The 16,826-nt window shown below is 35.8% G+C and overlaps 1 protein-coding gene across 19 annotated transcripts in view; it reads left to right on the top strand.

The window, feature by feature from the left end:
- The window catches only part of Dys (Dystrophin), a 1,130,370-nt gene that overhangs the window by 740,321 nt on the left and 373,223 nt on the right, over positions 1-16,826 (top strand). For all 19 annotated transcript variants that reach the window (XM_067758240.1, XM_067758241.1, XM_067758256.1 and 16 more), the window contains one exon: positions 11,065-11,188. In XM_067758240.1, coding sequence (XP_067614341.1) covers positions 11,065-11,188 — 124 coding nt within the window. The remainder of the gene's footprint in view (positions 1-11,064; positions 11,189-16,826) is intronic.

The raw sequence follows: 16,826 nt of genomic DNA, 5'->3' as shown, positions 1-16,826 counted from the left end.
GAATCAATTTGGTATTTTAGTCGGCTCTTATGACAGGCATGCCTCCCGCGGGTACATTCTAAGCCCCCTAACCTGCTGGGGGGTGTACTATGCTGTGTCACGTTATATTATGTATAATTTAGTTATTGATAATTTTTTTGTGTCTTTCGTATTTTAATATTTTACCTTATGTTATGTTATGTTTTATGTAAATAAAAAGTTTTATTTTGTTATATATTGTTATGTTAAATAAGCTTTTGTTGTGTTACGTTATGTTAATGTTAGGTTATGTTATTCTGTCTCATGAAACATTATGATATTATACGTTATTCTAGGTTATGTTATGTTTTGTTATTTTATTTTATATTATGGTATTGTATGTTATGTTATGTTGTGTAATGTTATGCTATGTAATCTAATCTTATGCCTTCTCATGTTATGTAATGTTACGTAATGATATGAATTTTTTTCTGTTACGTCATGTTTTGTGAAGTCGTGTTGTGTTATGCCTTGTTATGTATGTGGACACACTCTCACATTAGTGTAGTTGAAGGCTCATCTAAAACCTATTCCAATCAATCCTTCTGCATTTGTATGGCAACGATGCTCCCGAAGGTACTGCTCTTAAATGAGCAGAAACGTAGCTAGCTCTTCGGGCTATCTGCTTCCCGTGATACCAATCATAACGTTTTTGGTCAGACTTTCGTAGCCAAAGCTACCCACGGGTGAGTGTCCACCTACTCTGGACCGGACGCCTAGAAAAAAATAAAAATAAAACTGAAAATAAAAAGAAAAATTAGATTGGCTTAAGAACCCACAAACACCCTTAACTCACTGACCACCAGTTATCATGTTCCATCTAAAAACATCAAAAGCATAGCTATTAAACTATTAAGTCGACTATTTGAGAGAGTTCTCCTTACATCATAACCATAAGCCTTTGATATAAAACCCCAACTATTTGAGTCCCTTATATCCGAGTACTCCGGAAAACCACACAAAATATGCAACCAATCCTCACACATTGCCCTACATACACATCCACCCGTTTCACTCAAAATGCTCTTGTGCAAAAATGCGTTAATAGAACTATGAACTGTTAGCAGAAAACCCAGACTCAGATTTAATCTGAAGTCAGAATTTCTGCCACAAACGAAACGTCCCTGATGTACTCGAACGCAACCCTACCCTTTCTACTTGCATCCTTTGCGTTAATTAAAAAAACCCTATTCACATCAATGCCGGCTATCCAATCATCCTGCAGCTACGGCATGCTCAATCCCTTTTTCAAGGGGAAGGTGAAAGATCTTTATATCACCACTAGGTCAAGAGCGATTTCGCCCATTAATCTTCCGACACAGTGCGTCTTATAGGCAGACATGCGAACAACATACACCTTTGTATATTAAGGATACGCCTAAGACCATGAGCAGTACTTCTATGCCATATAGCGGCCCCATATGTAGCACAACCCGCTAAGAGACCAAGATATACTGCACGAACAGCACATCGACTTTGGCACCAGTCGTTCCTCACAACGCGACTCATCGCGAAATACACAAAATTTTCTTTCTGATACAATCCAATTGTAGTATGAAATTCATCCTCTCTCCAATAGTCACAACCAGGTACTTCATGTGAGTCACATACCTGGTGCAAACGTATCGTAATATTGAAACTCTGAAACTGATTATTCTGTAAACAAGTTCAAAGTGTAGAGGTTTCCCAAAGAAATTGGGCAATAAGGCCGTTCTCCCGCTGAACACAGTTTACGGCTACCTATACGGTCCAAAGACTGGTCTAAGTTAATCCCGTACATATGAGAGAATTGTTGTTCTTCTCAAACCAAATTTTTGCTCCATAAATCTACCCATATCATATTGGCATCATTTCGATACTTTTCTCAGGTCAAGCACACAAACCAGCCAAAGGTCTGATGCCTTATCTTTATCCTATATATATATAAAATTAAAACGTCTGATGTTCTTAGAGCAAAACAGCTGATCTAATAGGCCGATTATCTTAAATTAAGCCTTATAATGACATATGTCTTGTACAGAATAACAAACGAGTATTACTTAGTTTGCTTGGTAGCCGTACAGCTATTTTCTAGGTAGTCTTACAGCTGTGCTTGAAAAGTACAACCTGCAGATGCTCTGTGAAAACTTCCGCTCAGACATCGTTTCCATTTTTGAGATATAAACGTGGATTATATCCTCTTTACAAACTCTGTTAAATTACTAGTTGCCTTGCGAGGAAAACGCATTTTAAAACACCAGGGGAGGTGCGAAGTAGTCTGATGTTCTGTGTTCAAATGGAAGCCGTTTCAGAGTGAGCTTCAATATTTCGCGCAATACGCTTGATATGAATTTATATGGCATATTAAGAAGGTTGATTCCGTGACAGTTTGCGCAGTGTGCAGGATCCCCTTCCTTGGTATACACTGGACATAGAATGCTTTTCAAATCGTTATCCATATCAAGCGTTATACCCAATATTTTTAGCTGCTATATAATCTGTAGCATAATGCTATAAACATGGATATCCAACAGATTATCGTTTGTAGAAATCAGTACCACAAAATCATACTCTTGTGTGACCACCTCCGGAGTACTTCAAGGCAGTATCCTTGACCCTTATTTGTTGTGTTTATAATTGATATTAAGTATTGTGATCGTGCTCAATTTTACTCTATGCTGACGACTTGGAGCTCTTTAGCAGAGTTACTTGCTTGTCCGACGTTTGTCGGCTACAAATTGACCTCCACGATCTTACTGAGTGGAATGTTAGAAATAAACTGGCGTTCAATATCAATAAATGTTCTCATATGACCCGGTCGAAAACTCAAAATAGAATCAATTCAAGTTACTCGATTCTAAATAATCAGCTGTCCACAGTCGAAGTGTTCTCTGACCTTAGGGTTCTTTTTGACTTTGGGTTCACCTTTGTTAATCACGTGAAATTTATAATTCCGAAAGCTTACTCCAATTTAGCAATTCTAAAGCAATATGCGAAAGATTATAAAGATCCCTATATAAGGAAATCCCTTTATAATTGCCTTGTTATTAAAGTACTTCACAATAGCTTGCTTAATTAAACCAAACTGCTTGATAGCTTAAATGAAACTGATTTCTCGCCTCTAATGTTGTCGCCTTTTTATACTGTCTGATTTCCTCGTTGCATATTTCTAGGCTTTTCTATTTCCAGAACTTACTAGTTAGTCATAAATTTCTCAGCTACAACTACAGATGTATAATTTTTATAGCTTCTCTCATACCCCATGCGCTTGTATGAGTGAGCGACACTTCCACAATTATAATTGCATACCTTTAGGAGCATCTCAGATAAGATATATGCATGTGTTTGTGCGTTGCTTCTCAGCTGCGTATACGTACATATGTGTAGACATATTGATTGAATCGTTTATGTAGATACAAGTGACTGTTTGCTTTATTGTTGTTGTGACTTTATTTACTTAGAATCAGACTAGGGATGTGAGTATTACTTAGTGTCACTCATATTTGTCACAATATCTACATGAAGCTAGCTCTTGACTTTGCAATGCCAAGAAGTTTGTTCGCCTCTAGGATTACTTCCTTTTATTTATAGCAAATCTGGTATATTTAATCATTAATTAATTTCTTTATTAACATATCTAGTTTCTAAGATTTAATTTATTTACCTAAATATCTTTATATTTCTAGTCTGTAAGATTTTGTTATCATAGACTCAATCAAGAATAATAATAATAATAATAATCATAATAATAATATTGTCGAAACTTGCGACATACGTCGTAAATAAGGTCGCCTAATTCTTGGTCGGTGATAGTGATAGTGACAAATTGGTTCGCTTTCTGAATTATCGAAGATTTCCAGCTGAGCATGCTCCATCATTCCTTACGGTCTGACGAGACGCAATTCTCAAATGCGGTTTCTACCCGACTCTATATTTCGTAGGGTTGAACAATGGTATCGCTGTTATGAGAGCTTCACTCCTTCAAAATCAAAATCATATTTAACGTTTCCTATAAATACTCACAACTACACATCACTCATTTAATCAATACAACTCCTCCAATGGAAGTAACTGATTTAGTTGATAGGATGAACTTGACAAACCTAAAATTCCTCCGTCAATGACGACCGAAAGAGTTAGGAGGAAAAAAGTATTTTTATGAAGCCATTTAGTTTAAAGAAGATCACACACTAACAAGTGACATATGCGATGTTTACGTATGTATATGTTATTTACATACATTAAGAAAAGTGTTTGCGTTTATATGACAAGTACTTAGGGTTGACTCTTTTGCTCACAAAGAGTAAATATTATCTTACGCGCATATTATATAAATTTCGGCTAAAAAAGCAAGAATAGTGGTAGACTTGAAATTATGCTCCTTTGCCTCGGCAACTTCAGCGTAGGCAACTATGCTCGTGTATAACAGTGGTGCACAATCACGGTTGCCACTATGGGTCCATTTGGACTAAATTTGGTCCGATCCAATTCCGTTTGGTCCGCTGGTCCTTTTCTTGGTACGATGCTCTCGGGTGCAGCACAGCTTTACTGAATAGAGCTGATTACATTCAACACGGCGTCTACAGATCACAATCACAATAAAGCAAAGATTGACGACAATCATAGCCAAGCATTGGCTTCTTGATTACTTTGAAAGCGTATCTATTATTAGCTTTTATTATCTGTTATTTACTTCTATTTTAGTTTTAATTGACAAAATAAAAAGGACGGCACTCACTTTCGCTTCCCAAAAATAGAAATAGGCTTAATCTGGCTACAATGGCTTTTGTGATTGATTGTAGTGCTGCTCTGTCGCGCCGAAAATAACGACACTCATTAGCACATGTGTAAAAATAATATGACAGATGTGGCGGCTACAACGCCGTCGTGAATGTAATCAGCCCTAATCTCTGTCGTTGCACTCACACGACACATAGGTGAACGCCAAATAATTTTCTGAAGCTCTATAAAGCTCATGAGTACGCCACTGGCCCATGTACACCCCTTTGGCATGCTGCTTTCAAAATCCTTAAATTATCTTAACCTCAAAAATGAACCCACTTCATACGTCATTAAATCTCAGGCAAACCTTACCGCATTAAGTCGAGTAGAATTTTATGTTGCAAAGTATGAACGTATGTACTTTAGTAGGTGTATGCCTTGTATGAAATGGAACAATGGGAGAATATAGAAAAGAGAAAATTTAAGTTCGTACTTTCATACACATACATACGAGCATGACGTATGTATTGTGTAGAAGTTATTCAAGCATATCGGACTCACTAGGTGCTGATGGCTGCAGACGGAAATTGTCAAAGGTGGTGAGAAAGTGGGTGAATGCTGTTGGCAGGGAATACCATGCGTAATATTTTTGGATCAAGTACACAAAGGAAAACAGCAGCAAATTATATTTGTGTCCTTTCCGCGCAATTACGTGCTTTCACACTGCTACTTTTACTTATTTTCCAGAGGAAATGACTTTGGTAGTTGAATAGCTTCTACCACATCAATTATATATTTGTAAGTATGTGTGACCGACGTTGTAAGAAGGCTGAAAATCAAAAATACAATGCCCTTTCGCTGGGATACTTCTAAGACATAAGACCGGTTTCAAGTCATCGAGCATACATACTTGATAAGAACCCATCAAAGGCAAAGGAAAGAAAAGTATAACAAGAAAAAGAAAAGGCATCGAGCGAAAACGAAGAAAAGAAAAAAGGGGAAGGGAAAGTAAAGTGTAAAAATGAAAAAGTTGTCTAAGTGTGTTATCGACGAAAAAAAAATTATCAATGAGTTTCGTTTATTCATCAGAGTATTGTCAGTTTTTTATCACAAAAATAACAGTATGTAAGTAAAAAGTTATCCGTTTGTTATCGAAAAGTTTTAGATTGTCTATCGATTTTTATTGAAAATTTATCGATATCTAATAAAAAAGCCATCAATTTTTTATCAAAAAATAATCGATTGTTTATCGAAAGGTGACCGATTAGCCAACATCGCAATTTTTTTATCGACGAGCCAGCGATTTGTTATAACAAAATTGATGACACATCCATAGCCCGTCGAAATCGATGGCTGGTCGACAAAAAACCGATAACTCGATGATGATAATATGCTTTCAAAATAGGTAGATTATAAAACAATAATCAGAAACAAACGCATCTCTCTTCAAAAATTTAATTCCGAAACTAAGGTTACTTATGTCATGGTTTAATTTCACCTTTGGGTTAGCTAAATTTAAAAATTAAATGAAATTTTTTTTTTTATCAAAAACTTTTTTCATGCCAATTCAAATTTTTTTAAAATCAAATGAAACTTGTTTCAAATAAAATGAAACGTTTTTCATGTCGAATGAAACTTTTTTCTTTCGAATCAATCTTTTTTTAATTGAAATTAAACTTTTTTTAAATGAAAAGAAACTTTTTTTAAATGAAATTAAACTTTTTTTAAATGAAATTACACTTTTTTTAAATCAAATTAAACTTTTTTCATTTCAAATATTTTTTTTATTTTAAATCAAATGAAACTTTTTTTTACCTCACCTCTCAAGTCCTCTGAAAAACTGTCCGAACCTCGGAATTGGTCTGTCTAACTACTGAAAGGTATTTTTGCTCCTCTTCAAAATACATCTTGCAGACGCGGTAACGATTTTATGAATTGTCCGTGGAATGAATTGTCCGCGGAATGAATTGTGCGTGGAAAAATTTCCCGCGGCAGGAATTGTCCGTGCTATAAATTGTCCGTGGGATGAATTTTCCAAGTAAGACGATGTTGTGCAGTAATCAAATCTAACAGTTACAAGTTACATATAAAAAAATTTCCAAACTACTTATAGTATGAATTGCATGGTATGAATCGTACGGTTACCTCATGGCGGAGTATATGTTCTCCTCCTCCATTTTGTAGAACTTGGCCATAGATAGCTACCTGAAAAACACATGGGCTTGATGGGTATGCTGCTTTGGATCAGTAGTGTAACTTCTGGTCTTACTGCCGTAATTGCTTAGAGAAGGATGCGATAGCGGGACACTTTTCATGCATGATTTAGATATTGTCCTATTCTAGGAGGCATTGTCTATTAGTAACGGTGAGATCATTTTTGCATTAGGGAAAAGTAAATACAATCTATTGGTGCGAGGGGAGGCTGGAGGACCAAAATTCTGTGTACTTGTTAAACAAAGGAGATTTAAGTCGTTAAACTACGTCGATAAATGAGGTCTAAGTTGGTAAAATATAGGTAGATAGGATATCGGTTGGGGCCCTTATCCAGCCAGAAGGTACTATAGATGCTCAGCCAGATCGTTTCGGCATGCAATAGCTACTGGCTGATGAAAACTTATGGGGGGATGGGCAGGCCCATTGCGTATGAATTACCCTTGGACTAAGAGCTCTACAAGATGACTTGGGTGTTTAACTTGTAAGGGTAAGAGACAGTTATGTGAGACTCATGTTAAAGCTTCTGCAAAAACATGGATGGCTTCAGGAAAGAAGCTCCTCGCGCTCCCTGGTTGGTGTCTTATTCTACAGGCAGTAAAAAATCTTCTCTGGCTGTGGAGGTTCAGAAGGTAACCACACTTGAGCCCTCGTTCAGTCGACGGAGAATTTAACTAGGTTCGCGATTCGAGCCTAGCCGCCTCCAAACTTCCCATACCAGGGAGATGAATCTTTAAACAAAAAAAAAAAAAAAAAAAAACGGCCTACCGCTCCTCTGCACAAAAAAACTGAATCCATGTTACCACCACGAGTATTCAAAAACTGATAGCAGTCCTGAGCACTCATCCCGGCTGACTGTACCATCATACCTGCCTCAGTCGAAAGCTTCCATTGTGAGGGAGCCCGACAGTTTAATGGCTGCGATCAAAGTCAGAGCCGCTGCACCTCCTTGAGCTGTCTTGCTGTGCGAACTTTGCAAATATTTCCCGTAGACATTTGAGTTATCAATCTGGCTTTCTCCTCCTTCGCTTTTTCAATGTTTATTGTTCACTTGAACTCTTTTTTTGTTTTTTGTTTGCTAGACCACTTTTAACTTTTGTACGTAGAAAAGTATATTAGAAAAACAACTAAAATATTTATGTTTTTGAGAGAGGCGCTGTATTTAAATGTGTCCAGCAGTGCCAGAAAAGTTTGGCTACTGCTCTGTGAAGTCAAAAGTTGAATCTTGCCGTGGTGTGGGATTTGGACAAGTTTAATATCCGCAAACATGACTTTGAAGCGTGCCTTTTGAACTTTGTTCTAAAAGACTTCAGTACATGCTCTGTGTTGTTGCTTACCGTTCCTACACTACGGTTTAGGCTTTCTCCTTTTTAGGTAATTGATTTCACAAAAACAACACAAAGTGGTAAATAGAATCACAGCAAATGTTTAAGTGATTTTCTTTGTGGTGTTGAAAAACTTTGAACTAACTAAATATTTCGGCCTTTTGTGCGTGGTTTTGTGTTGTGATGTTGGCGTTAAGTGCTTTGACACACACACACAAACACACACTCTTACACATCGTCTACGTTTATTCGATTTTTATTTATTTTTGCAAACGAGAGTTGGACAAGGGTCATTAAGCAATTACTTATGAAAGCCAAAATATAATCAAATTAGCTAGATTCGCAAAAGCTTCTGCACGTCCTACACATTTAACGGTTGGTTGGAGAAATCAACTCTTATATGTGCAGGCCGGTTAGGATAAAGCTTTAAAGACTGTTTGGAATTGAAAAGAAGCCAAATTCGTTCTTGGTGGATTGAATAGGAAAGGAGCTTTCAAAATTTTTCCCATTGTCGATAACAAATCGTTACGACGGTGATAACAAATTGGAATCGCACCGATAGTAAGTTGATAAATTTTCGATGACAAATCGATTTTTTTGCGATAAAAATCGGTAAATATCTGACGACATACCGATAACTTTTCTATAAATAATCAAAAATATTTCGAAAACAAATCGATAGAAAACCAGCAATGCACTGATAAAAAATTGGTTAAGCTCCTTAAATAAATCGATAACTTATCGATAGCAATGCCACAGGTTTTTTACAGTCGATAAATTTTCGATAAGAAATTGACAACTGTTAAAAAACAAGTATACAAGCATACAAAATAAATCTATAGCATATTCGAGAACAAATTGTTAACTTCCCGATAGCAAATTGATAAATATCGATAACAAACAGATAACTTGTCGATACCATATCGATAAAAAATCGATGAATAAGTAATCGACAAATTTTCTAGAACAAATGAATAACTTTGCGCTAGTAAACCAACAACACTTCGAAGAAAAAATCGATAACTTATAGGTTATCGATATAAAGTTTATATAACTTATATAGCAAGCCGATAACTTGTCTATATCTCGTCGATAACGCACCGACAGTAAACCGATAATACGCCGGTAAGGAATGGGTGACTCGCCTTTTCCTTTCAGTGGAGAAATTAGCAAATACTAAAGTCCTCATTTGTTTAGTGGCATCTCTTATACAGCTTAAGTAAGCTAAGGGATCCAAGCTCTGGGCAATGACTCAGTTAATGTAGAACGATTGTTGTGAGGGTATTGCACTGCAACCTATTGGTCTGTTGTGCCCCTATTCTCTTCACCGAGTTCCCTCGCTAGAATCACCGATTTGTGCGTTTATCAAGTTTCGATAACAATCCGATAACTTGTACATAATCCATTAACTTTTCCATAGTTCCTAATCAATTACACGCCTATAACTTGTCGATAACAAATAAGTAAAACACCGATAACAAATCGATAACATTTCACTAAAAGTTCGACATGTTTTGATATAATATCAAGCCAATAGCTTTTCGATAAGAACTCGAAGGACTTTCGATGACTCTACGATAACAAGCCGATAGCTCAACGAAAACATAGTATGTGGTGAATCGAAAACCTGACCTCTCTATACTTAGTATATCTGCCTGGAAGTTACTAGCTGAGTTTGGAAGAAGGTTGGTTATCCAATGGCGGTTAGTTAAGGATAACATTTAGCGCCTCCGTTGGACACGACCTCAGCGTACGTGTCACCACCACGCCTGCCGCTCGCTGTATTTTGTTTAGTTTCTTGATGTCCTTTTGCCTGTAAAGCGCTGGTTGATGTCCTAGAAAATTCAACTGGGTCTATATCCAACAAAGGACCACCATTATCGATAACACCCCCAAAACTTTAAGGAGAGTTTTCTTATCACTATAATAACAACAACTGCATCATCTACATATGTCACTACCCTTACTGCATTCCTATCAATTTCAAGTAGTTGCTCTTTCAGCGCAACAATCCCATCCTGAGGTATTCGTCTTCCCATGTTTCTGGTCACCGACCATATGTCTACGTGAATAATTCTGTTCTCCAGCATTGACATTCACGAATGTGGTTATCAACTCCGGCGCTTTCAAGTTATTTGACAATAGCGGTGAATTCATTATTATGGCGTTAAGAAGGCAGCAAGCGTACACTGTTTGTAGTGGAGCGATCGCTCTACAGAACCAATGATCTCGCGAAGGGCTGTTTCTGTAGACCTGTCCTTTGTGCAAGCGTTTTGCGCTTTGGAAAATCTTGAACAAATACAAGGCTCTATAATCTCCGAAGAGATTTCAGGTGGCACGCTACCACCAAACTACGGCGGCCGCCAGGAAGGCCTTACCCTATTATTTTTGTCCTTATTTCAATGTCCAATATCCTCTCAGTGTCCTACGCATAAAGGTCTGTAGTCCTTGACGTTTCGTGCTTACTTCTACATGCCTTGGGCAGGAAGATAATGTTTCTTTTCCTCCAGCTTTATGGAATATAGGTCAGAGTGATGCTAGCTCGGTAGACCCTTTTCGCTATTGTACTTTTAACAGTTCCTATACTTATTATGCACCTATTTGCTAATCAATCGTAAATGGAACAAATAATTTACTGCAAAGCTTTCGTAAGACCCATTAGCACGTTACGGTTCACCCACACATATATAAATATATTAAATAAATATCCATTTATTAGCACTTAACTCTTAAAATGTACTTTGGTACAATACACACTGATTAAATATTTATGACCGGAATTAATATTTCCAATTTTCTTTACTTACAGGACGATCATAAAGCTTTTCGACGTCAATTGGAGGACAAGCGCCCTATTGTCGAAAGCAATTTATTGAGCGGACGTCAATATATATCAAGTGAGCCACCTGTGTCGGACAACAGTGATACAGAAGGTAAGTTGAATGAATCGCTTTTGGTCTGCAAATACGTGTACGCCTATATATACTTATTTAGATGCCAACCAAAAAATTGGCAAAACATATGAGGCAAAATAAAAAAAATAAATGTAAGGCGCGGTAACCTCCGAAGAGATCTAAGGCCGAGCTTCTCTTCCAATTTGCGTCGTGTTCCTCTTGATTTTCCCTACAAATTGGCCGGACGGGACCTACATGTTTTATGCCGACTCCGAACGGCATCTGCAAGGCAGATGAGTTTTCACTGAGAGCCTTTCATAGCAGAAATACACCCGGAGCGCTTGCCTAACACTGCCGATGGGCGACCCCGCTTAGAAAATTTCTTCTAATTCAAAAACCTTATTTCTAACATTTTGATGTTGCTTTGCTCGGGGTGCGAACCCAGGGAATACGGTGTGATAGGCGGAGCACACTACCATCACACCACGGTGGCCGCTATCATATGAGGCAAACTTAATCAAATTTGTAAGAAATTGAGTTTGAGACATAATATATGGCAATTTTCATCAAATTTCTACTAGTAAATTCTCAATGAAAAACCACTCCCTAATACATTTGGAAAATTCGAGGAAATTTCTCAAACATTTCGAGCTTTTTATTCAGAGTTTTCAAAAAATTTTTATGTATTCCATTTTGGAGCCCAATCAATTGCAGTTCAACAAAATACAAGTACTAGGTCTACATGCTGTAGACAGAGAACTTTGTATGGACCTTCTCAGTTTCCCAAAAATTTTGATGAAAAACCCTTGTTGTATAATCATTGCATTCTTTTGAAAAGTTCTTTCTTTCTTTGGGATGTGTCTATTTGGGGTCAATGCCAGTGTTTTTACCGCAGTACATTTGGTTTTGATTTATGTGTCCCCTTCTTGCTATTAATCTTTACCCTTTGCATTTTGTGATGACTTTTGAGCTTTTCATGGCAGAAATACACTCGAAGTGCTTGCCAAACACCGCCGAGTTATCTTCTAATTGAAGAAACTGTTTTTTTTTAAATTTTGATGTTGCTTTTCTCGGGGCGTGAGCTCGCGATCATCGGAGTGGTAGGCGGAGCACGCTACCATCCCACCACGGCGGCGACTTTAGAAATTTTCTGTTCCCGTCAAAAACTGCTAACTGCCAATTGTACAACTGTCATGACAGTAAATTTCGAGTCGAGATCCTTAACTTCACAGTCGATCTCTCTAACCACTGAACTATATTGTACATACAAATATTGAATCAAGTATCCTTAATTGAAAAAATTGAAGAAAATGTTTCCCTCAAATTAATGAAACGTTATATACAATTAATTTCATGCAATTTTAAGAATTCTTACCATTGTGGATAGGACAAATGTGATAAATTCTCCGTATACTTCAAAACTACAAATAGAACTGATAACCTGATTTTTAAGTGATTACGTGGTCTAATTCTGTACTTCTTGATATCAACCGCTATTTTTTACACAATAATTCTAACTGCTGAAGTTGATATTTTTCCCAATTTAACGAAATTTTTTTAGGAAATGTTTTCCCCATTTAGGTAAAGGTTTTTTTTTCTGTGTGTGGCAAGTTTGATATTTCACGATACAGAATCCATTCATGCATATGAAAAAGCTTTTTGCACGGACTACCTCAAATTGTTTAACGACACTTTTATGCCTACAGCTTGCTGTTAACACATTATAAAATTTCGCTTGAGCCCTTAAGCTCTACATAAGTGAGTGTATGTGTAAACAAGTCGCATTTTCGATAAGGTTAATGGTGAACTAACAAAAAAGTTAGCTTTTAACAACGTTTATATGAAATATTTATATAATACATACATAGATTCGTACAATATATGTACTTAGCCAAACAAAAACCGGTATCAACAAATTTGTTACTATTGAACTAAAAAAACATTGAAGAAAATCCGATAAACAAGTAAGGAAGGCTAAGTTCGGGTGTAACCGAACATTACATACTCAGCTGCCAAATTATAGCTTGCAAAACTTTTAAATTACCTTCTTTTAAAGGGGACGGTGCCACGCCCATTGTTCAAGATTTTACTAATTTTCTCTTCTGCGTCAAAAATTCAACTCACCTACCAAGTTTCATCGCTTTATGCGTCTTTGGTAATGAATCATCGCACTTTTCAGGTTTTTCGAAATTTTCGATATCGAAAAAGTTGGTGTGATTATAGTCCGATTTCGTTCATTAAGATACCTTAAAACTTACTAAAGTTATCGTGTTTACGGACAGACGGAAGGACGGACGGATGGGCGGACGGACGGACGTACAGACGGACAGACCGACATGGATGAATGAACTTCTTCTTTCGCCTAGATCATTTTGATATATAGAAGTCTATATCCCTATTTTAAATGAACGAAATCGGACAATAACCACGCCCACTTTTTCGATATCGAGAATTTCTAAAAACCGAAAAAGTGCGATAATTCATTACCAAAGACGGATAAAGCGATGAAACTTGGTAGATGGGTTGACCTTATAACGCAGAATAGAAAATTAGTAAAATTTTGAACATTGGGCGTGGTACCGCCCACTTTTAAAGGAAGGCAATTTAAAATTTGTGCAAGCTGAAATTTGGCAGTCGATGAAGATATCATGATGAAATTTGGCAGGAGCGTTACTCCTATTACTATATGTATTCTAAATAAAAAATAGCCAAACCGGGTGATGAACACGTCCACTTTTTATATATATAACATTTTGGAAAAAAGGTTAAGGACCACGCCCACTTTTATATAAAAGGTTTTTAAAAGGGTCGTGGACGAATAGAATAAGCTATATCTTTGCAAAAAAGAGCTTTGTATCAATGGTATTTCATTTCCCAAGTGAATTTCTAACAATATATAGGAAAAACTTCAAATTTAAAAAAATGGGCATGGCAACACCCTTTTTATGACTAAGAAATTTTCTATGTTTCGGGAGCCAGAACTCGGATCGTAATAAAATTGGGTAACACAGATTTTCCCTATAGCAGGAAATATTTCTAGAGAAAATGGACGAGATAGGTTAAAGACCACGCCCGCTTTTATATAAAAGATTTTTAAAAGGGTCGTAGATGAAAATAATATGCTATAACTTAGAAAAAATAGTTTTGAAGCAATGTTATTTCACTTATCAAGTTTTATTGTAAGAGGAAATGGGGAGACATTTTTTTTAAACGGGCGGTGCCACGTATTATGTAGAAAAGTAATTTATCTGAAATGAAATGTGCAATTGAAGTCACGCTGAGTATATAATGTTCGTTTACACCCGAACTTAGACATGTTCACTTGCTTCTCTTCATTTTACCACTACAAGAGAAGAAGCACCGACTGAAACACAGACTTAAATATAAAATAAATCATATGGCATTATGCATACCTTCGACCCTGTTAACACTTCCGATTTCGGTTCCGACATAAACAATTTCTAAGTTCCGAAACCGGCTTCGGTTCTAGTAAATTCACTTCCGTTTCAGCCCTAGTTCAGAATAAACGCAGAATTTCTCACACGTAACTGACGCCTAGCAAGTGCTGCTACTAGTTCCGGAGTAATGAAGTTCCTTCGATGCATTTCACTTGTTCCCGGTCGCGTGTCTTCTTTCAGTATTGGGAAAACTGGTTCGACAACTACATCTGCAATTGAATCGGAAAGTGGATCATTTGAAAGCGGTTCATATGGTATTGCCTAAGCAAATTTGTCGCCAATTTATTTCGAATGCCGATTTTTCTCCACAGCAGCTCTAAGACGCGTCCTTTGTTCTTTATCACTTTCGACCTTTCAGCCCCTATTGAATATTTATTTTTGCTTAGAGCTGCGTAATTCACGGACATGTTGACTAATTGAAAACGAAGTTACAAGCTTATCAGCATATCAGCTTGCGTTCGCTTTAAATTTTAAATACAGTTAATTTTCTCTGGAAATGGGCACTGGTTGTCACTGCTTGTTGTGAATAAAAAAAAAAATAATAATAATAAAAAATAATAAAATAAAAAAAGAATAAAAAAGTAGAATAAAAAATAAATAAATAAATTGATATTAGAGAAAAATTGTAAGTTTACAAACGGCGATGGTTACTAGGACATGTTTCTGAATTTCACTTCTTCATCAGCTAGCTTTTTCGGGAGCTGAGCGTTGAACTCGAGTCTCCAACATTCATATCAGTGCAAGCCTTTTTTAGCTGCTACGCCATATGAATGTTCCGTTGTTCGCTGTACAATTGGTCTCTAAGAGTTGCCTTTTTTGTTTATATTCCTTTTGATCACCATGTAGGCACATACACTCTGTATGTAGTTTATTCCTAATGGTGTGGATATGATTTTTAGGCGTGCTTTTTTAAAGCTTAGTAACATTTGTTCGGATTTTTACAGTATTTGTTTTTAATACTTCCGCTGTTACTATTATATCAATATGATCATATGTATTTAATTAGCGAGCTTTGCTCATATTGCTTTATACAATGGTTTTTGTAATTGATATTAGAGAAAAATTGTAAGTTTACAAACGGCGATGGTTACTAGGACATGTTTCTGAATTTCACTTCTTCATCAGCTAGCTTTTTCGGGAGCTGAGCGTTGAACTCGAGTCTCCAACATTCATATCAGTGTCCTAGTAACCATCGCCGTTTGTAAACTTACAATTTTTCTCTAATATCAATTACAAAAACCATTGTATAAAGCAATATGAGCAAAGCTCGCTAATTAAATACATATAAATAAATAAATAAAAAAATAAAAATAAAATAAAGTAAAATAAAATATAACAAAATAAAATAAAGTAAAATATAATAAAATAAATAGTTGAAGTTTTTTAGCGATCTTTATGGTTTTATATATTTGTTAGTTGGCTGGCTCGAGGTCAATAAAACTCAGGTTTTAAATATTTTCCCAATATATTTCGGCTACTCTACGGTAACCGTCTTCGGGGGTAAATAAATTTACACGTCCCTGCGCTTTGAAGTGGAGCTGTGCGCCTTGCGCCAGCCAACTAACACATTAATGAAATAAATAAATAAAAAATAAGAATAAAATAAAGTAAAATAAAATATAACAAAATAAAATAAAATAAAGTAAAATATAATAAAATAAAATAAAATAAAATAAAATAAAGTACAGAAAAATAAAATAAAACAAAATAAAATAAAATAAAATAAATTAAAATAAAATAAAATAAAATAAAATAAAAATAAAATAAAATAAAATAAAATAAAATAAAATAAATAAAATAAAATCAAATCAAATCAAATAAAAATAAAATAAAATAAAATAAAATAAAATAAAAAGCAAGTAAGGACCTTTCATGAATGGGGCTGAACAATAATCTTATCCCATTCGTAATCTCCAAGTAATGCGCTGTATAAAATAAGAAATATATAGTGAACAGATGTACATACCTAAACAATTTTATGATAAATATAAAAAAATGGCAAAAAACCCCATTATCTGAACGATCGGTTGTATGGGATATATATTATATATAGCTCCGATCGAAATGACTTTTTCACGAAATCTTCTATGATATATTAGATAAATATCACCAAGTTTAACGTTTTTATATTGGAAATTAAGGGAGAAATTGCCAAAAACCTTTCTGGGATATATAACATATATAGCTCCGATCAAAGTGATTTTTTCAGAAAATCTTCT

Source organism: Eurosta solidaginis, chromosome 1, assembly GCF_040869045.1.
Source record: "Eurosta solidaginis isolate ZX-2024a chromosome 1, ASM4086904v1, whole genome shotgun sequence".
In the NCBI taxonomy this organism is placed as follows: Eukaryota; Metazoa; Arthropoda; class Insecta; order Diptera; family Tephritidae; genus Eurosta; species Eurosta solidaginis.
The sequence above is the reverse complement of the archived record's forward strand: the minus strand, read 5'-3'. Positions and strand labels throughout refer to the sequence as shown.